We start from the raw sequence: 22,275 nt of genomic DNA, 5'->3' as shown, positions 1-22,275 counted from the left end.
CTGATAGTTTTGGATAGTGAATAAAATGGCTATACATGCTATATATATGGTGATAGGAACCAGATGCCCAAATGGAAAGGTAAGTGCAAAGAAAATACATTTTTTCAGATTTACCAGTATTTTACCATTATCAACATGGGTCCTGGCCTCTGGTGGGAGTCATCAAGTGCAAGCTGCAAAGGGAATTAGGGAATCTTCACTCTGAGGTTTTTTGTCCCTGAGCTAGCCGTCACCATCCAGTGGCGGTACCACCTTGGTATGGCTCACATATATCCACTTTGTTTTCGTTGACAGTTTAGAGCAGAGGATGTGGTAAGGAAGACTTGATATGGACCTTCCTATTTTGGCCCTAATGGCTGAGTGTTATGCATTTTAATCATCACTTACTGTCCTGATGCAAATAAGGCAATAGGGTGACCCCTCTTTTAGTAGGTTCTTTCCATGCATCCAACACCTGTTTCTGAGTGGCTGCAACAGCTTCAGATAAAGTCTGGCAGTATTGCAACAGACTATGAGACATAACAGTGATGTCTGCAGCTTTCATAATCAAGCTGCTTTCATAATCATAATTGTGGCATTTGCCGTGACAAGACATTCGCTTTTAAAATCTTTAGTAAGAACACAGGCACAAGTTTCTGCTACTAGTTCTGCCTGTTGTGCAGAATAATGATCTGGCAATCTTCTGGTAACTATTTCTTCATACTGCACTGTGACTGTTCTGCACTGTGACAATTCTGTCATAAAAAACAGAACCATGAGAACTTGCCCCATGAGCTGATTAAAGACACTTAATGTCACCATGACAACACAGGACAATCGTAAAAACTTGCACAGACGCCAGTACAGGGCAGGGGTCAGTGCTACTTTGGGCTTCTGAACACAGCTTCAGTTGTATCTGAAACTCGACCCTGAACTTGTCACATTTATACTGCCGCAGGCCTTTTTTGCCTTGGAGGCAGCATGCATTATGACATGCTCTTTGAGTTTGCTCACTACTTTTTTGCCAGAATGACATGTGTAGCCTCTCATCTAAGGACGATATTTTATCTGGATGAACAGGCAATTTTTTTTTGATAGCATTTGTCCAAATCAGATGAGTCGATATGTTTACATAACTGTTCATCCACTCTGATGCCTCCCTACCACCCCTCTGTGTGGTAGACTTTTCTCCAGCCATGGGGTTACGGACAACCGGCCATAATACAGGCCTAAACACACTCTACCGTCATCCTCTCCATTCCGTCAACATGAGGAGGCTACTGGTTTAGGGTCTGCTTTGAAATGGACCACTCAGCTACAGCATAGAGATGAGAAGACCAATCCGGATAACAGTGCCACATGACGAATTCAAACCCCATCACAAACCAGGGAGCTAGCCGTAGTTTTATAGCTGAACTGATGCCAAGATTAGGCCCAGCCTATACATGATAAGTGACAGGAGTGACAGATATGACTATGTGAACCAAACGTCTGAAGAGTTTAATGCTTCTAAAACCGCCCTCACAACAAATTCTTACTTGAAAAGGTTACAGACATGCTGCCTGATGCTTGAGACGTTGTTTTATGATAGTTTTGAGATAAGGTTTTGACTGTAAACATTTATGGTGGAGGGGTACATGCAGGGTGTTGTATGGCAAAATAGTCCCCAAAGAAAACACTACACTTAAAAAAGATAGTGCTTCAAGGGTTCTTTAGTAAAGAAAATAGTTCTATATATGTTTTGAAACTCATTTAATGTGTCTTGCATATGCCTAGTGCAGAGGTCGGCAACCCGAATGTTAAGAAAAGCGATTTTGTCCTGTCAACAAAAATCAAACCACCTTGGGAGCCTCAACATTTTATGTCCATTTTACCATCTTGGCTGTAAATATGTCTCAGTATGAGTTAATGTACTAGTATAGGATAAAAATATAATATAGATGAAAACGCAGACTTGCTTTGCGCTGCTTTAATCTTTAGCTCAGCTACGGCCGCTTTTCTCACATCTCCGACAGGAAATGTTGCCTAAAAATTAGCATAGATTCTTGTTAAATGTCTCTCTCGCTGTTTCGTAAACTACCAGCGAGGCGAGATTGTTATCTGCATTGCTATTGTAACCAGCAGTCTGCAGTCTTCAGGGTCAAAGGGTAAATTAGCAGTTATGGGCTACTTTAACTCCAGTGTTTAAGGCCATTTAGTGTTAAAACTGTGTTTAACAATCAGCAGAGCTTTATTTTACTGCAAAGGAGGATTATTTTATTTTTACCTAAAAATCTAATTCTGCTGTGGAGCCACAACAGGACAGTAAAAGAGCTGCAATTGGCTCAGGAGCCTCATGCTGCTGACCCCTGGCCTAGTGCATCCTTTTTCTCTGTAATTTGCAATCATGCTGTTATTTCATTCATTTTACCACAGCATGGGCAAGGACTCTGCCAAGCAGAAATTGAGGACTCGCTTCGTCTACTTCTGGACCAGCACCTTCGCCAGCTTCCCTAATGTCAACTAAACCCTTCACAGCTCCATCCCCAGTTAATTAGTAGCTGCCATACACTGTATACACTGTAACACAGGCTGCGCATTCTGCTGTGATTACTGCATCAAATTACTTGTCAGACAATAAAACAGTTCATCTGTCCATCAAAGTCAGCGTCTTCAAACTAGTCTTTGGCACCTCTGGCTAGTATTCATCTTTGTTTTGCTTGATTTACTAACACACCTGCACCATGGAATCACATTTATGCAGTGCTTGATTACCTGGATCTGTTGTGTTTGGAGCTGGAATGAATAAAAATGTGAACTGGCTGAGAACCTCTGCACCAAAGTGTTTAATACTCTTTTCCTAAGTTGCTTCCATTTACTATGAAGTTGACAATAAAGCACCTGCCTTTTTACTGTAATCCTAACAACAAATTACATAAAATTTCCCCTCATTAGTATGTATAGTATGTATGTTGTATATATATATATATATATATATATATATATATATATATATATATATATATATATATATATATACATATGTATATGCACATCCATATTTCACATTAGCGCTGTAATACCCTCACCACAAGAAGCCATTTTACCAGAAACCATGTCTTTTAAAGGAGAATTCCACTGAATTTTCAAAATATCTGCATAATTAAATGGTTAAGAGGTAAACAACGTCATTCAGAGTGGTTTGGTGTGCAATGCTCTGTTCTAGAAAACACACCCAGTTACAGTTGTTCCCAGTAACGGTGATAGGAACCAGACGTCTGAAGAGACTAATGCCTCTCAAAGCTACGTCAGAAAGTTTGCAACATAAAATGGTTACAAATAAGCTGCCTGATGATTGAGACATCGTTTTATGATATTTTTCAGATATGGTTATAGATCGAAACATATGTTTACTATTTTACCATCATCAATGAAAAATACAAAACCAAGACATGTAGGTTTACAGGTTCAGGTTTTGGATAGTAAATAAAATGGCTATATATGGTATTTTACCATTATCAACATGACACTCTCAGAAAAAAAGATACGAAACTGTCACCGGGGCAGGACCCCTCTTGTCACTGGGGTGGTTACCTCAAGGGTACATCTGAATACCTTTAGTCAGAGAACATAACTGAATCATAATCCACTGAAATGATATTTTCTAAGCTGTACTGACTCCACACACCCCGTCTCGTCTCCAGGACTTTTATTTCATTGTTCTGTTTCAAAACATTCGGTAATGAAACAATACAAATATGTCCTTTTCCACCAGACACATTTTATTTAAGGTACACAATTAGACCTTAAAACCAGTGTTTACCTGTGGGGGTACTTGTTTGTACCGTGATGATCGAGAAATGTACCTGCACAGCACCCTTATTTCTAACAGTGTACATATAAAAACGTGTGTAGGTTGATTAGTCATCTTAGACACGTACATAAACACGTCCATTAGTGACATTACACACTCAGTAGCCACACACTGTACACAAACTGCATTTACAGATTAAGCATCAAGCCTCAAAAGCCACTTAGTGCTGGAATATTCCATCCCAGGGGTCTCCACCCTTCTACAAATCACAGAGGCCTTACCAGACTGCTGTGCTCAATGGCCCAACTGTGGCTACTGACAACACCAAGTTGACAAAAATAATCCTTTTCAGTAGAATCTTATTCTTTCATGAAAGCATGAGAGCAGCAGACTCTAACACTTTAGAAATGACTAAAAACTACCATAACAGCAAGAAATTCACCACATCTGAGACCACTGCTCATAACAAGGGCCTGCTGAGTGTCAGCAGACGAGACTTCCTGCAACTGTATTACTACAATGGATCACTGCACTGCGAACGCTTATCCTTTTTCTCTTCAGGTAATAAAATGCATGATAACAAAGACGTCTTCGTTGACATATGCACATGGTAATAAAACCGCTTGTAAAAACAGGTTTGTGGTGCTCTAGGCCTGGAAAACACATCGCAGGACCCTCTCACTGCAAGACACTTGACAACTGTCACTACGACCTACAGTTCGCATATCATCGAACTATGATTGAAGGCGAGCACACACACATTATCTAAGCTGCTTATCCTGGAGCCTATCCTAGCAGTCACTGGGCGGAGGGCAGGAAACACCCTGGACAGGTCCTTTTACTGTCGAACATAGATATGGTTCCTATACTGTTTGTCCAGAGAGCAAGGAGGGTTAATAGGGGCACTGCATAATACTCATAAAAATACATAATAAAATACATACATACATACATACATACATACATCATCTAAACCGCTTATCCTTCTGGGTCGCGGTGGGGTGCTGGAGCCTATCCCAGCTGTCATTGGGCGGAAGGCAGGATACACCCTGGACAGGTCGCCAGTCCATCGCAGGGCAGACAGACAGACATACACATTCACACACTCACTCACACCGAGGGGCAATTTTAGCACGTCCAATCAGCCTGACTGCATGTTTTTGGACTGTGGGAGGAAACCGGAGTACCCGGAGGAAACCCACGCAGACACGGGGAGAACAGGCAAACTCCATAATAAAATATCTGAAAATAATTCATTTTTAATATTTCTTTTGAATAAACATTTATGCTGTGAGTCAGTTTAATTCAAATGCGTTGTGCTATATGTCCAAAAGTTTGTAGATGCCTGTTCATCCAGCATTCCTTCTGAAATGAACAGTATTAATAGTGATTTGGTCCCCACTTTGCTGCAGTAACAGCTTCTACTCTTCTGGGAAGGCCTTACACTAGATGTTGGAACATTGCTGTGAGGATTTGATTGAGCATTAGTGAGGTCAGGTACTGATGTTGGATGGTCAGTTCTGGATCACTCCAACTCATCCCAAAGGTACTGGATGGAGCTCCATCACTCCAGAGAACACAGTTCCACTGCTCCACAGCCCAATGCTGGGGGGCTTTATACCCCTCTAGCCCACGCTTGCCATTAGATATGGTGACCTCAGTGTGTCTCATTCTATTGGACATCTGTGTCATTAATGAGTGCAGCCCATGATCAGCTCTGGATCACTCCAGCTCATCCCAAAGATAATGGTAACACAGTTCGACTGCATTCTCTCACTTGTTACCTACAATAATGGCATTTTTTCTCTAAACTTATTCATCTGATCTGCATGTTGTTCTAAATATTTTTGCAAAATACCCAAATAGTAATAAATATCACAATAATACATCTATTGATAACCGTTATGGCATGAGTTAACAAAATATCATAGTAAAGTAAAGAAGTGATGAAAACAGTCCCAGGACAGATTGGCGCTTCCTTCTTTTTGTTTTTGTTGACTATAAATTAATGAAACAGCAATCTATCAATCAGCAATCTCTGGGTTTAATCAGAGTTTTACTCTGTAATCGGCAGCTATTTATTAATTGATGGCAGACAGCTCTTTTGCAACTCAGCTGTGTATGTTTTTCAACATCCATCCCACAAATCCCACTTTGCACCAATGATGTGAAAGCTGAACAATAAAAAAGCTGCACAGGAAAAATACTGATACCTTTGCACTTACGTGCTGGGGAAGACTTTTGAAAGCACCTTGGACAGCAAAGAGAACCAACAAATTGATTGACTGTCCAGATCAGGCCTCTCCTCTCACTCAAAGCCGAACTGAAGCTCTTATTTTGGACATGTTATTAGAAGAACCAAAACACTGAAAAAGACAGTTACGCTCGGAACAGCTGAAGGTAAATGAGGGAGCCTGGTTATCTTCAAATGTACTAGGGTCATTCTCTGTTCGGAGGGGGAAACCATGTCACAAAGGTTGCAGGGCTTAAAATATTAGGCACAGCTCCAAAAGTCAGTTTGTACATTTACACAGTTGACCTAAGATTAAATAACACTTTTGCCTTATGACTTCTCTGATTTTTCTTTTTTATCCTGTTTCATAGTCGCTCTGCATTTGTAAAACAGCTCATCACAAAACCAATTTTCAACATGATTTAATATAAAACAATATTTTAAGAGGTTTAACTCAGGAATCTGTATAAAACAGATTCATGTTTACTTTTCATATCATTAAAGTTAGACCACATTTAAAAAATGTGTATTTTATTTAAAAAATTCATTTGTCACAGAGATTTTGGTCACTGTTGTTCTCAGGACTCTTATTTTACATTTTAACACAGCATTTTCAGCTCTATTAAACTGCTTCCTTAGGTTGAGGCTCATCAGAGAGGAAGCGTCTCAAGGCATGAGAAGGTGGGTCCAGGCTCGCTCACTATATTTCATTAATTTATTCATAATTTTGTTTATCAGGCAGCTCATAACTTCTATATGTCACTGGTGTTTTGTGCTTTAACGGCTGGGTAATTAAAATTTTGTCAAAATAATGCCAAATATCATTTTTATTACTTATTTTAAATAGTTGCACAAGCTCACCTGACGGCCAACGAGTCAGCTGATTTACAAAATCCTCAGTTTTAACCAGAATATCACTGGAGTCACAGTCACTGGTGTTACACCATATTCATACAACACCAGTGACTGTAACATATGTTTGGAATTAAGCTCTCCTTTTTGCACATACACCGATCAGGCATAAAATTATGACCACCTCCTTGTTTCTACACTCATTGTCCATTTTATCAGCTCCACTTACTATATAGGTGCACTTTGTAGCTCTACAGTTACAGACTGTAGTCCATCTGTTTCTCTGCATACTTTGTTAGCCCCCTTTTACCCTGTTCTTCAGTGGTCAGGACCCCCATGGACCCTCACAGAGCAGGTACTATTTAGGTGGTGGATCATTCTCAGCACTGCAGTAACTGACGTGGTGGTGGTGTGTTAGTGTGTGTTGCGCTGGTCTGAATGGATCAGACACAGCAGTGCTGCTGGAGTTTTTAAACACCTCAGTGTCACTGCTGGACTGAGAATAGTCCACCAACCAAAAATATCCAGCCAACAGCGTCCTGTGACCACTGATGAAAGACTAGAGCTGCTGGAGTTTTTAAACACTGTGTCCACTCACTGTCCACTCTATTAGACATTCCTACCTTGTCAGTCCACCTTGTAGATGTAAAGTCATCTGCTACTGCAGAGTTTGTGTTGGTCATCCTCTAGACCTTCATCAGTGGTCACAGGACGCTGCCTACAGGACACTGTTGGCTGGATATTTTTGGTTGGTGGACGATTCTCAGTCCAGCAGTGACACTGAGGTGTTTAAAAACTCCATTGGTGTATGATGATAGGAGATGTTAACAGACATATTAAGATTATTTCGTTTTGGGATGAATTTGGGATGATTTTTTTTAATAATGTATCCAACTGAATTTCCACTCCAAATGCAGAATGACCCACTAACGTCTTCATCCTTGTGGTCAGTTTGACCCCAGCAATATAAACCTCAAGAAAATGAATATAATTAAAATCATTACCCAAGTTTGGGTCAGTTACTTTGTTTCTTTGCAAAACAACGAGGTCAATCATTTATTTAGAGACGTTAAACACTGAATGGAATCAAACTGACCATAAAGATAATAGGAGGGTTAATAAAAGGTGAGACAATACATGACTGAAGGACTGTTGATGTTTGTGGAGCAGGCGTGCTGAATAGTGGGCGTGTCCTGCAGGTCTTGCAGGTCGCAGATGGATGCTGTTGGAGAGGTTTACCTCCCACGAAGGCATCTCCGATGCAGCCTTTGGAGACGCACGTACGCAAACAGCCTGGTTTATAAACAGCGGCAGGAAGATGGTGAGCTGCTTTGGTGACCGTGACCGTCCGAGTCGCCTGGTCTGAGCTGCGCATTGCTAACAAGCCTAAAAACAACCAATGGATCTTTCTGGCAACTCACTGCTCTGGAAGCTGCTCTCGGTGGCTGTCCTCGTCCTGGCCGCCGCCCTCCTCCTTGTGTTTGACCCGTGGGACTTCGGATACCCAGAGCTATGGAGAAAGACCGGGCTGGCCGGAGCTCCAGCGCGGGCTGCGGCGTGCCTCGTGGCCGGGGTGCTCCTCCTGGCAGCCGGCTGGCTGTACCGTCTGTTCTTCGCCCCACTGGAGCTGCTGCGGAGCCCGGAGGACGTGGGCTACGTGGCCGAGGACGGTCGCTCCAGAGCCCGGGCGGCAAACGAGGTGAGGCGGCGACGGAAGACCGGAGAGCTTCCTCCGGTCTACCCCAACGGATGGTACCGGGTTTTGGACTCCCACATGCTGGAGAGAGGCGACGTGAGGAGCGTCACAGTGCTGGGTAACTAACGGGACGCATAGTAGTGCTACACTTTGAAATAAGATGGTTCTTCAAGGGTTCTTTAGTAAAGGGAATGGTTCTATTTAGAACCACGAGTTTAATATAGAACCGTTTCATGCTTCAGTAGTTCTTTGCATGGTGAAATGGTTCTTCGGGTTGATGGAGAATGTGTTGTATATGCTTCAATATAGAACCTCTTTGAAAATGGTTCTATATGGCGCCTAAATGGGTTCTGCTACTGCATTTCACCATGCAAAAAACATTTAAGCATGAAATGGTTCTATATAGAACTCATGGTTCTTTATAGAACCATTACCTTTACTAAAGAACCCTTGAAGAACCATCTTTATTAAGAGTGTAGTTATCAGGTCCACCTAACCATCATCAGCACTTCCTTCCACAACATATTCACCCTGCTCCTAGATATCTGCACTATCTATCCAAAAGTTTATAGACACCTTGCAGCATTTCTGTGCAACATTGCTGTGAGGATCTGATTGCATACAGCCACAAGAGCATTAGTGAGGTCAGGTACTGATGTTGGATAATCAGTTCTGGATCGCTCCAACTCATCCCAAAAGTACTGGATAGAGTCCCATCACTCCAGAGAATGCAGTTCCATTGTCCCTTAGCCCAGTATTGGACTGTGGAGCAGTGGAACTGTGTTCATTGGAGAATAGCCAGCACTTGGCAGTGGGCACGGTGACCTTAGACTCGTCTGAGGCTCCCAGATTCTATTGCTCAGTAAAAAATTGTATGTACACAGTTGAACATCTATGTCACTAACAGGTGAACATTAAAGCACATTAAAGTAGATTAATTCTCTAATTACATCGGGTGTCTGGATACTTTTGGACATTCCTTCCTGCAGAGTTTACCTTCAGCTCTTATCCACTACACATGATCCAACTCAAAAACAATTGACTTTGGAAGTACTTGCATAGCTAAATCAGGAATGTGTGATTTGGGTTGGAAGGGAAAAGTACTGTAAAGTTGTTCTTCAGGAGGGACACTATTTTAGATGACATAGAGACATTTAGCCTAAATGTTATGGTGAATGTAGGTAATGTGGGACAATTTTTGGCAAAATAGTCCATCAAAATTCAAACCCATTCACTTTTAATTCAGGTCACATCACATACATATACATATATATATATATATATATATATCTTAGTACTAATTTATGTTTTCACGCTGGGATACACACACACACATTTTGTAAGCTGCTTATCCTTGTGGGTCGCGGGCGCTGGGATACAATGTGTTAATATTAAATTTAGTCATTTAAATGGCTCAACAGTCAGACTTTAGTCAGAGATAGGGCTGAACAGTTTTTGACAAAAACATCTAATTGGGATTTTTCAGACTAATACTGTGACTGCGGTTTAAATTGCAATCATTTTCTATGAAATAGGCTCCAGTCCTGTTATTTTGTCCAAGAAGACCAGCGTATCGCTGTTGTCGGAAGAAAACCTTGTATCTCCAAAATGATAACTTTGCAGGAGAAGGAAAAAATCTACTTTAGTTTTAATGTAAGTCAATGGAACCAGACGTTTTTCCAAGTCATTTTGGGCTGTTTTGGTCCATTCTTCATGAAATTTACACACACTGTAAAGGGTAACAGAAAAACGACAAAAATAGAGATACAAGGTTTTCAACAGCAGCGATATCCACTTTTTCTTGCTCGAAGCTCGATTTCTCCCAGTTGCTGCCAGTTAGTTGTGATTATGTTGGGTGCTTGGTTGCTTTAGATTAGTGTAACTCATCTACAAGCAGTTCACAAGCTTCATGCTATTAATTTCCCCACTTAAAATTTATGATGTTGTTAATAATTAAAGCTCTTGTGGTTTTAAAATTGCACTCTTTCAAATTTTGTCTTCAGTATAAAAATGCTTAATCTTTCAGCCCTAGTCTGAGGTCTCTTCTTGTTCTATCAGTGTGCTTTCTTTTGTCTTGTGTGTGGGTGTTTGGGCCTTTTTTGGTACTATGTGCACTAGGTGCACTTTGTAGTTCTACAGTTAAAGACTGTAGTCCATCTGTTTCTCTGCATACTTTGTTAGCCCCCTTTTACCCTGTTCTTCAGTGGTCAGGACCCCCATGGACCCTCACAGAGCAGGTACTATTTGGGTGGTGGAGCATTCTCAGCACTGCAATAACACTGACGTGGTGGTGGTGTGTTAGTGTGTGTTGTGCTGGTCTGAGTGGATCAGACACAACAGTGCTGCTGGAGTTTATAAACACTGTGTCCACTCACTGTCCACTCTATTACACACTCCTACCTTGTCAGTCCACCTTGTAGATGTAAAGTCAGAGACGATAGCTCATCTGCTGCTGCACAGTTTGTGTTGGTAATCCTCTAGTCCTTCATCAGTGGTCACAGGACGCTGTTGACTGGATATTTTTGGTTGGTGGACTATTCTCAGTCCAGCAGTGACACTGAGGTGTTTAAAAACTCCAGCAGCACTGCTGTGTCTGATCCACTCAGACCAGCGCAACACAAACTAACACCTCGCCCCCACATCAGTGTTACTGCAGTGCTGAGAATGATCCACCACCCAAATAGTACCTGCTCTGTGAGGGTCCATGGGGTCCTGTCCACTGAAGAACAGGGTAAAAGGGGGCTAACAAAGTATCAGAGAAACAGATGGACTACAGTCTGTAACTGTAGAACTACAAAGTGCACCTATATAGTAAGTGGAGCTGATAAAATGGACAATGAGCGTAGAAACAAGGAGGTGATCATAATCGGTGTACATCCCTGAAAATATCCCATTTGCTTCCCTAATGCCTCACAGAATCATGTTTCTATCAATTCCCCCTGTGGTTACTATTAGATTAGGCAGCTTTCTCGTCTATGTCCCAAATAGGAGCTGCATCATTTGAGGTGGTAAGCATATCCCTCCTCACATTGTGGTTCTGCATCTAAGCTGAGTGTGTGGATCTGGTATAAAAATAGCTCTCCTCACACAGTGATGAAGCCATCTGCCTTTTTCAGGTCAGTTCAGTAATGGATGCTAGCTGCTCTGCATTGATTCCACTGGTGATGGAGGAAACGCTGAGAAGGCGTATTTATTCCCGTTATTGACATATCATTGCTGTCCATAGGAAAACATGTATCTCGACTTTCACTTTTCCACATCGTTTGAACACGGCAGGTGTCCCTTACATTGTGTGAAAGTTTCATAATGACTGGACTGATAGAAATGCTCCAGAATGGCTTGGAATAAAATCTCTTGACGTTGACTAGCATTGAAAATAAAGAATGTTTTTGCATTCTCCTGTAAACCATTTTCCTTTAGACAGTGACAATATGCAAAAATTCTTTATCCCATTAGGAAACAATGTTGGTGATAGGAACTGGGGTATAAATAAAATATAGCCTTTTTTTACTGTCCAGAATGACCAGACTCTTTGAGTTTTATGGGTTGGTGATAGTAAAATAGTTGTAAATCTGAAACAAAGGTGTCTTTTGGGCACTATTGCCTTACAACATCCTGCATGTACCTCTTTGCTGTGAAAAGATATTAAAATATGTTTCAGGACAGAAGCTTCTCAAAATTATCGTGAAACAATGTCTTTGGAATCAGGCAGCATATTTATGTAAAAGCTTTCTGTGAGGGAGTTTTTGGAGACAACTTTTCAGATGTCTGGTTCCTATCACCACCACTGTGAACAATTTTGACTCTGTACGTTTCTCTAGAACGGGACATTTCACAACAAACCACTCTGAATCTGTTCACATCTTAATGATTTAAAATGTGCAAAAATTTAGAAAAACAGTTTCCCTTTAAAATCCTAAGCTTATTACGTCCTAAGGCTTATTATTTAGTAACTACAAGGTTAGAAATAAAGGTTCTGTGCGAGTACATTCTACATTCATCAAGGTACAAACAATTTAAATGTAACCTCAATGGTACAACAGTGGATTTAAGGTCCAACTGTGAACCTTTAATATGTTTTTCCAAGTGGACAAGTTCGTAATTGTTCATTTTTGTAACCTAATGTTTTAAAACAGAACAATAAAAAAGAAGCCTGGAGACGAGATGGGGTTTGTGGAGTCAACACAACTTTGAAAATATCATTTCAATGGATTATGGTACAGTGGAGGTCAGGGAACCAGCCCTGTGACCGGAAGGCCGCCGGTTTGATCCCCTGAGCCGACAGTACGTGACTGAAGTGCCCTTGATCAAGGCACCTAACCCCCAACTGCTCCCCCAGCGCTATGGATAGGGCTTCTCACCGCCCCGGGCAAGTGGTGTGTGTTCACTAGTTAGACAGTAGATATGGCTGTATCTTCTTAGCCATATTTCCCTCAATGCAGGGCACTTTGTCATGTTTGTTTAGATGTAGGTAAAGAATGAGGACTTGGTGGCAGTCTTAGATTTTCAGCTCACTAATGAATGCCCTCATTACATGCAAATAATTAGCTTCAAGAGCATGAAGTGCCTGATGTCTAACTGGTGCCTTTAATACTGTATGAGGCAGGAGCACTAAACTCCCTGGAGGACCACAATTCTGCCTGTTTTAGCGCATTTAGCTCATGAATTCTCACTTGGCTGATGAAATGAATCAATGTGTTAAAGGGCCCATGTTACAGAAAAACAATTTTTCTCTACATTTTTGAAACACAGGAGTTTCAAAATATGCTATTTATTCCCCCAGTGCATATATGGACACTGCGCTGCAAATACAGCCCCTATTTAATTTACTTAGTTTGAGCTGTCACAGAATCCAGTGCATTCACGGAAGCTTATCTCCACCTCTTCATTCTGAGGTTATAAGGAGTGTTTTAGCCCGGACTGCTTTTTGGATGACCTGCAACACAGAGTGGTCAATCAGAACAGGGATCATTTACGTATCGCTGTTGTCGGAAGAAAACCTTGTATCTCCATTTTTGACGTTTTTCGGTTTTCGACATAATTTGAAAATCCCTGTTGCCCTTTACATTGTGTGTAAATTACACAATGAATGGACTAAATGATACAGCCTAAAATGACTTGGAAAGATGTCTGGTTCCATTGACTTACATCAAAAGTACAGCAGGTTTTTTCTTTCTCCTGTAAAGTTATAATTTTGGAGATACGAGGTTTTGTTCCGACAACAGCAATATACCAGTTTTAAAGGCACAATAACAAAAAGCCTGTTTAAAAATGAAATATAAGGTAAAAGAGAGGTTGGACATTGGTCATGAAAAATGAATTTTAGTACTCATTTTAGTACATAAAACCACACAAATGTTTTATGTAGACCTCAGGGGAAATATAAAATACAAGTAAAAGCCAGTATATGGACTATTTTCTCTTAGAAAATCAACAAAACACATAATTTGACTGAGGGTGTTCAAACATTTTCATATGGCTGTGTTCTATTGTGATAAACACACTATGAGACCCCACCCTATTGATTCAAATTATGGATTTTGTAAATTGTACAACAGTTCAGTGTCTCACTTTTATCAGTGTATGTATCCAAATCAAGAAAAAATCACACCTGAGCAGTGCGGGGTCCCTCTGGACTGCGGTAAAGAACTGCTGAGCTATGGCACCCAAACAGTATTGCTTATACTGCTGCATCTCTGACCGGCTGTAACCTCTGTGCTGAATGTTGAGGATTAAGCAGTTTGGGTTTGAATCTTGTCACTAAGGCAGTTCGGCGTCTTTAGTTACCCTGCCTGCTGTTTTTTTTGTTGTGTTTAATGTGGGTAACCGTGGCTCAGCCAGGTTGCTACAAGAGAACGACCTTATCGTGTTACAAACCCCTTTAGCCTTTCAGTGAAAACTTCAAACAAACCACCTTTGTTGTTTTGTCTTAAGGGCACTCTGACAGGTCTTGACCGCTTAGAAACGATTGTTCAGATGTCCCTGTGTGTATCTCAACTTGATGACCTTTGAGAAGGCCTGGCTAGCGGCCAGGATGCTCCATGAAACATCTCGATACAGGGACGCAATCTAAATCAGTTTCACGCTGTGCATTAATAAAAATTATTCTTCTAAGCACAGGTCACTCCAACAGCATGAGGCACCTGTGTGGCTTAATTAAGTCACTTTAGACTGCCTCTGGAGAACATCTCATTCACTATAATGTCTCCACTCTCATTCAGGTACACTTTTAAAAGTAAAGGTTCTTGGCTTGGAAGTGTGGTTCCTTTGTTTGGTATAGAACCTTTACATTGTATGGAAGTTCTTTAAACTGAAAAACCTTCTTCACACGTGCACATATTGTCTACTGAAAAGATTCTTTTAGGAAACTATCCATTGAAAGGTTTATTAAGGAGCCAAAGTGGTTCTTCTATGCCAGGGGCATTTAAGAAAATTCAATAAGGTCCAGTTAGAGAAAATTTCCTCAAACAAAGGTCCGGAACATCATAATGTCTAACTTGCATCATGATTCAGTGCCATATACTGTTTACTGAAGTAGCCTAGTAGGTATATCAACATCTTATACAGTCAGCAACTGAATGTCAAATCAAATAAAGTAAAATTCAGTCATATTTCAACAATATTTATTGTCAGTTTTCTCTTTTTAGAGCAGGAAATGTAAAATAACTTCCCTCTGACTCACTTTCTCGACTCGAGTCTCAGTGCTCATCGTAATGCACAGATCTGATTCGCTGAGTAGCGTCACGTGTGATAAGTACAATGCATGCGATTGGTCTGTGAGTTTCCCGGGCCGTTAAAGCGAAACCATAAAGGCTAGAAAAGTTACGCCGATTGAAATAGGACCACCCCGTCAAAATGAAATAATTCTCCATAATTTATCGGTTAAAGGTCCAGGTCTGCACAGGACAGCATCTGGGTCTGAACTCGGACCGCGATCCACCTATTAGTGACCTCTGCTGTAGAAGAACCACAAAGAACGCTTTTTTGGCATTTTTATTCTTAAATGTTATGAAATTGAGTGATGTTATTTGTATACAGTGTTGTATACAGACTATCAGAGTGGTTGTGAAAAGGAACCAAGAGTCACAATATCTACACAATGTCTACTACAAATATAGCCATTTTATTTACTACCCAATACCACCAGTGAACCTAGTCGTTTTATGTAATGTTGTTGATGGTAAAATAAATTTAAATCCACACACACACTATCTAAGCCGCTTGTCCTCCTGGATTGCTGGAGTCTATCCCACCGCTCATTGGGCAGAAGGCAGGAAACACCCTGGACAGGTCACCAGTCCATCAGAGGGCAAACGCACAGACATATACATTCTCACACACACACACACACACACCTAGGGGCAATATAGCATCTCCAGTCAGCCTGACTACATGTCTTTGGGAGGAAACCCACAGAAACACAGGGAGAACATGCAAACTCCACACAGAAACAACCTTGGTCAAGTGACCAGGGAATTGAACCTAGGCCCTCTTGCTATGAGGCGACAGCGCTACCCACTGCGTCCGCAGTCTTTGGGGGCTCCTTTGTTTTCCTTAGGGACTATTTTACCTCCCTGTCATGAACGTATTAAAATATGTTTTAGGCTAAAACCTTCTCAAAATTGTTGTAAGAGATCAACAGTGCATTGATATCATACCATTTCGTGTAATAACTGTCTGTGAAGCTGCTTTTAGAGACTCTTCAGACTCTCAAAAAAATATGTTTTAGGACAAAAGCTTCTTAATATTATCATGAAACAATGTCTTTGTCAGTGAATTCATGAACATTTCATGTAATCACTTTCTAAAGGCATTAAACTCTTCAGGTTCCTGTCCCCACCACTGTGAACAATTCTGACTCGGTACGTTTCTCTAGAACGGAGCCTTTCACACCGAACCACTCTGAATGACCTTGTTTCTCAACCATTTAATGAAAACTGAGGGAATCACCCTTTTAAACATCAGTATCATAGTTAACAGTTGTTAGGACTGAGGCAGGATGGATGCCTTCACCAGTGTACTTTGCACAGTAAAATGTAAAAATGTATTAATAACCTTAGGTTAACTATATGATAATTACATGTAAGTGTCTTGTATTGCTAGTAGTGTTGTCCCCTTCTTTCCTTTTCAAAAGAAACTACACCAGGCTTTCTTCTGCCTTTATCTTATGCATTGACTGAACCTAAAGGCCAGTGCGTTTTTTCATATTAGCAGTGTTCTTGGCAGTGAGGGCATATTGAACTCCCTGAGTCAGCAAATCTTCACCTGTGTTATGTCCCTGTTTCAGTGGAACGTGTGGAACAGGAGCTGGAGAGAGCCAGGACTGCTGAGAGAGAGAGAGTGTGTCATTCCTTATGCAGATTGAAGTATTTAGATCTTAAAATTTAGATTATTAAGATTGTGCAGCTATGATGATTTTCTCTGACTTGATTTTCTTTTGCTCAACCCGTTGTTTACAAATGGTATAACCGTGTAAGTGTTGGCCCGATCGTCAGGAGATTCAATCCCTGGTGATGCCCCAGCCATGTGTGGGTGGCTTCCTTTCTCCCCATCACTCAGCATGATGTGAGCCAACGCAGGTGTTTTCCTTCATTCTCACTGCGATGTAATAGAATTAGAAGTTAGTGTTCTCCTGCAAGCGTGTTGAGCTGTCCAATGATGTTGTTTTTGTAGCAGTTTAAAAAGATATGATGGTGCTTCATGTGTCTTGGTATGATGGTGTTCATGATAGTGTTCCCCCTCCCGGCTTGGTAGCATCGTGTGGTGGAGAGATCTCGCTGCAGTTGATGATTAGGGAGAGAATTGAGTAAAACAGGAAGGAAGGAAGGAAAGGAGGTAGAGACAATGTTAAACCACAATTATAGCCATTTTATTTACTCTAAAAAACCACCAGTGAATCTACACATGACCTCTGAGTTTTATATGTGTAACGTTGGAAGTGATGAGGCGGGCTGCAAGTGTGAGTTGCTTTTATTTAAATCAGACTTAGATTAATCAGAGTCCAGAAACTCAGTAGCAAAGGATTGTAGCAAAGATAAATCCATGAAGAAACAAAAAGTAAAACAAAACCTACAGAGAAACAGCAACAGGGTATATAGACAATGCAAGACAAAGGGACTGAGCAAACAGAGGGGTATAAATACACTGAGGGGAAACAAGAAACACCTGAGACTAATAAGAGGACTAGAGCTGGGCGATATGGCCAAAAACGTTATCACGATAAACAAAATTCATATCGTTCGATATCGATACATATCGTGATAAATGTCAAATCATGATTTCTTTCACGTTTGAAGGCTGATTTTGCTCCTGGGGGGTTAACTGTGGTTTTAAACTATCACTTATGGTCCAATCATGACAAACACTCACTAAACAGTGGAGCATTTCACTAATCTGTCATGGAAGAGTGGGAGAAAGCGTCTGAGCTGTTTTTATCAGCTGGAAAAGCACAGCTGCAATTTTTGTAATAGTCATGATTTAAGAAAGAAAACAGATTATTTTTAGCGGTCTGGTGTCGAGCGCTCGGCTACCCCGTTACAAACGCTAAACAAGTGGCCAACAACAGAGCTAAACTCTTTAGTTTCTCAACAACGTCAACTCGGTTCGGTAGGTCACTGCTGTCACTCCTACCACATCCATGTCAGCGCATATCACAGTATTCAGACACCAGCTAGACGACTGGGTTTCTCTATGCTATCGTGGTAGTTTAAGGGGTGAACCGCAGTATATCTGACGCTCGCTGTGTAAAAGCATTATCTGCAGTGTGAATCTCTCACACCAGTCACAGAGTCCTCCTTTTAGGTATGTTTAAACTGAAAGCGGTGATTTTGTGTCTTGTTTGATCTACCGTATCATCAATTCACCGTGTTTTGCCGGAGCGCTGCTTCAAGTTAGCCAGCAGCTAAAAACAGCTAGCCTGGAGAGATAGCGCTCTCCTGCTCTCCAGTGCCTCACAGCTTCCTCGGTTTACTTTCGAACATGAACCCACTTCTTTCTTTAACTTTCGTTGCTCGAGAATGCACTAATACTAAAATATGACGGTTTGGCGCTGTAACACGGCGCTGCAGACGTGATTTAACACCGCTAAAGTTGTTAGGATGCACGGAAAGAGGTGAGTTCACCGTAGGGCAGTACAGTTACACCATTGACCTCGTCACTCACACTCGGTCACAGGAGAACAGATCGCCGATAACATCCACTCAGACAGGGACTGTATAACTCCGCGTTTCAGCTATTGCTAAAGTATATTTGGCGACCCTTTTTTTACTCGTGGCCCTCTCCCTCTCTAATCAAGTCGAAAAACTCGGAAGTGCGCCCTCGTCTGGCGACAGCAGAGTAGTGTCGCTTTCCTTGCAGTAGAAAACGCCACCAGGGCTTTCGCTAAAACGTGGAAGTGTGAGAGTGGTGTATTATATCGAACATTTATCGAACCTGTCTTAGCGCTCTATCGAGGAAAAGTTGTATCGCGATACTTATCGTTTTCGTTTTATCGCCCAGCCCTACTACAGACTATATGCAGGTGGAGCAGGCAACAAGGGGGCAGGACCAAGGAGGAGACAGACCAAAACAACAACAAAGGCATATGTCACAAGAAAGCAAAGGCACATGGCAGACAAACAAAAACACATGGCACTGGGAAACCAAGAAAAAGGCAAAGACCAGGACAGAGAGTGAGCAGTTATGACTGAGACTGAGGTTTAGAGTGAACAGATGTTACCATATGTAATGTTGATGATGGTAAAACAAAAAAAAAAGTTTTCTTTGGGTCTGTTTGCCTTACAACTCCATGCATGCATCGTTACACCATGATAAATTTTTTAAATGGACATTTTAAACCAAAACCGTATCTCAAAACTATCATAAAACAATGTCTCAGTTATCAGGCAGTGTATTTATAACCATTTTATATAATAGCTTTCTGTGAAGGAGCTTATAGAGGCATTAAACTCAATGTCTGGTTCCTATTGTCCACCACTGTGATCAACTCTGACTCTGTTTCTCTACAGTGGTGCAGTGGAGTGCTCTGAATGACTTTGTTTACATTTTAAGTGTTTAATTATGCAGGAAATTTAACAAATTGGTAGAATTCCCCTTCAAATTGAAAAAGTTTTCACAGTCATTAGGGTGGTTTGGTGTGAAATGTTGCCTTGTGGAGAAGATGTGTTGTAGGTGCATTGTGTTATCCAGAATGATCAGTGAACCTACATGTGTCATCTGAGTTATGTTATGTTGATAATGATAAAAATTGATAACCTGAAAAAAGTTTTTTTCTTTGGCATCCGTTTTGTCGTACAGCAAGGTGCATGTACCATCTCTGCCATGAAAGTATTTTTAAAGATATGGCAAAACAATGCCTCAGACATCAGGTAGCGTACTCATAACCATTTATTCTAATAACAATCTGTGGGAAAGTTCTTAGAGGCATGAAACTCTTCACTTGTCTGATTCCTATCACCACCACTGTGAACAATTCTAAGTAAGTTTGTCTCAAACAGAACATTTCACATCAAACGCCTCTGAATGACTTTGTTTACATCTTAATCTAAAGAGGAATTTTGAAAAATCAGTGGAATTGCCCTTTAAGGTGTTCAAAATAAACAAATCAAACGATCATTCCAGCACATGTCTATGCTATAAATATAGGCAATGAAGTGTGTCAAACATGAACAATATTACAGTAAATGACAGCACAAACCAACAAAAACAAAACTGCCTCTTAAAATATTGCATAGTACCTAATGCAGCTTCGGGTAGTCATATTTAAGTAAAAGAGTATGGATAAATACAGGGTTTTTATTCTGCAGGCCAGGGGTCGGCAACATGCAGCTCTTTTACTGCCCTGTTGCGGCTCCAAAGCAGAATTAGATGTTTAGGTAAAAATAAAATAGTAAACAGTAAAATAAAGCTCTGCTGATCGTTCAACACAGTTTTAAAACCATTTTAATAAATGGTCTTAAATGCTGGAGTTAATGTAGAACTGCTAATTCTTTAACCCTGAAGGTTGGTGCGCAGACTGCTGGTCACCATAGCAATGCAGACATCAATCTCACCTAGCTAGTAGCTAACGAAACGGCAAAGAGAAAAATGTAAAATGAACATCGATAAATTGGAGACAAACTGACTTATTTGCATTTATACGTACTTAGCTGGTTTCCTGATACGTTTAATCTGCAACAAGAAACTGTCAAACACTAAAAAGTCACAGAGCTGAAGTCAGTTTCTCTTTCATCAGCTTCTCCTTAGATTTTTTCCGTTCCACCTTAAATGGTGCAGCAGTTCCATTCTGGCAGTTCGAACAAGGAGCTGGCGAATGAGAAGCGACTTCAGCCTCGTAAAAAGTTGAATATTGAGAGACGTTTCACAAGAAAGTATTCTACTCTTGTGGAAAAGTTTCCTGCCAGAGATGTGAGAAAAGTGACTATAGCTGAGCTAAAGCTTAAAGCAGAGCAAAGTGAGTCTGTATTTTCATTCATATTATATATTTTAGTCTATACTGGTACATTAGCTAGCACATATTAAGACATATTTACAGCCAAGATGGTAACTTCAATAAAATGGACATAAAATGCTGAGACTCCCAAGGTGGTTTGATTTTTGTTGAGACAAAATGGCTCTTGTTAACATTTGGGTTGCTGACCTCTGCTGTTGGCCCTGTGAAGCAATCAAGGGCGCTCAGTCAGCTCTCAGCAACAACAGGCTTTACACACCTGCTGAACTCACTGTCAGGGATGGTTTGCTTATACCATGGTTAATATTTTATAGCACTCAAAGTCCACTTGCTGGCAAATGTTATTTAATTAGTGTCTAAGCAGTGAAATCATAGCTATCGATCGAGATGCCTCGACTTTGTCCCCAGCAGGAGCAGCCTGTCAGCGGACAGAATGTAGGTCACAGTGTTGTGAAGGGTCAGTATTGAGAGTTATAATGGTGCTTACTGGCTGAATAGCAAACTGCTACAGGCCACTGAGTTGAACCCAGAGTTTGTGATGGGCAGACGGCCAAAAAGACAGAACGATGTAAAAAGTATGTTTTTCAGTGAAGATAAATTTTGTTTTATTACATTCATTGGTTTCTTTCTATTGGCTAAATCAAACAATCAAACAGGTCTACTTTGGGCAGCTCTGCTCTAGAATGTTCTCCCCATTCACACAGTTCTAGAATGTCCTCCCCTATTCACACTATACTAGAATGTTGCCTCCATTCACATTGTTCTAGAATGTTCTCTTCATTCACACGGGTCTAGAATACTCTTCCCCATTCACGCTATTCTAGAATGCAAAAATGTTCCCCCCATTTAGACTGTCCTAGATTATTCTGTCCCATTCACACTGTTCTAGAATACTCTGTTCCATTCACACTGTTCTAGTGTGTTCTCCTTATTTACACTGTTCTTGAATACTGCTTCCATTCACACTGTTTTAGAATGCTCTCACCAGTAACATGGTTTTTGAACACTGTTCTGTTCCATTCACATGGTTCTAGAATGTTTTCCCCTCATTCCCACTGTTGTTCTTTCCATTCATGCAAATTCACACTCTTCTAGAATATTCTGTTCCATTCACGCTGTTCTAGAATGTTTTCCCTCATTCCCACTGATCTAGAATATTCTTCCCCATTCACACTGGTCTACAATGCTCTCCCTGTTAACATAGTTCTAGAATATTCTGTTCCATTCACACTCTTCTAGAATGTTTTCCCTCATTCCCACTGTTCTAGAATGTT

At 40.9% G+C, this 22,275-nt stretch overlaps 1 protein-coding gene across 1 annotated transcript in view; it reads left to right on the top strand.

Annotated features, from left to right (window-relative positions):
- The first annotated feature begins 8,058 nt into the window (after positions 1-8,058).
- The window catches only part of zgc:92275 (uncharacterized protein LOC436885 homolog), a 31,253-nt gene continuing 17,036 nt past the window's right edge, over positions 8,059-22,275 (top strand). Inside the window, exon 1 of the mRNA XM_036588651.1 lies at positions 8,059-8,671. Coding sequence (XP_036444544.1) covers positions 8,257-8,671 — 415 coding nt within the window. The 5' untranslated portion in view covers positions 8,059-8,256. The remainder of the gene's footprint in view (positions 8,672-22,275) is intronic.

This window comes from Colossoma macropomum, unplaced genomic scaffold (genome assembly GCF_904425465.1).
Source record: "Colossoma macropomum unplaced genomic scaffold, Colossoma_macropomum, whole genome shotgun sequence".
Taxonomy (NCBI): domain Eukaryota; kingdom Metazoa; phylum Chordata; class Actinopteri; order Characiformes; family Serrasalmidae; genus Colossoma; species Colossoma macropomum.
Note: the sequence above shows the minus strand (reverse complement) of the source record. Positions and strands in the feature narration are given on the sequence as shown.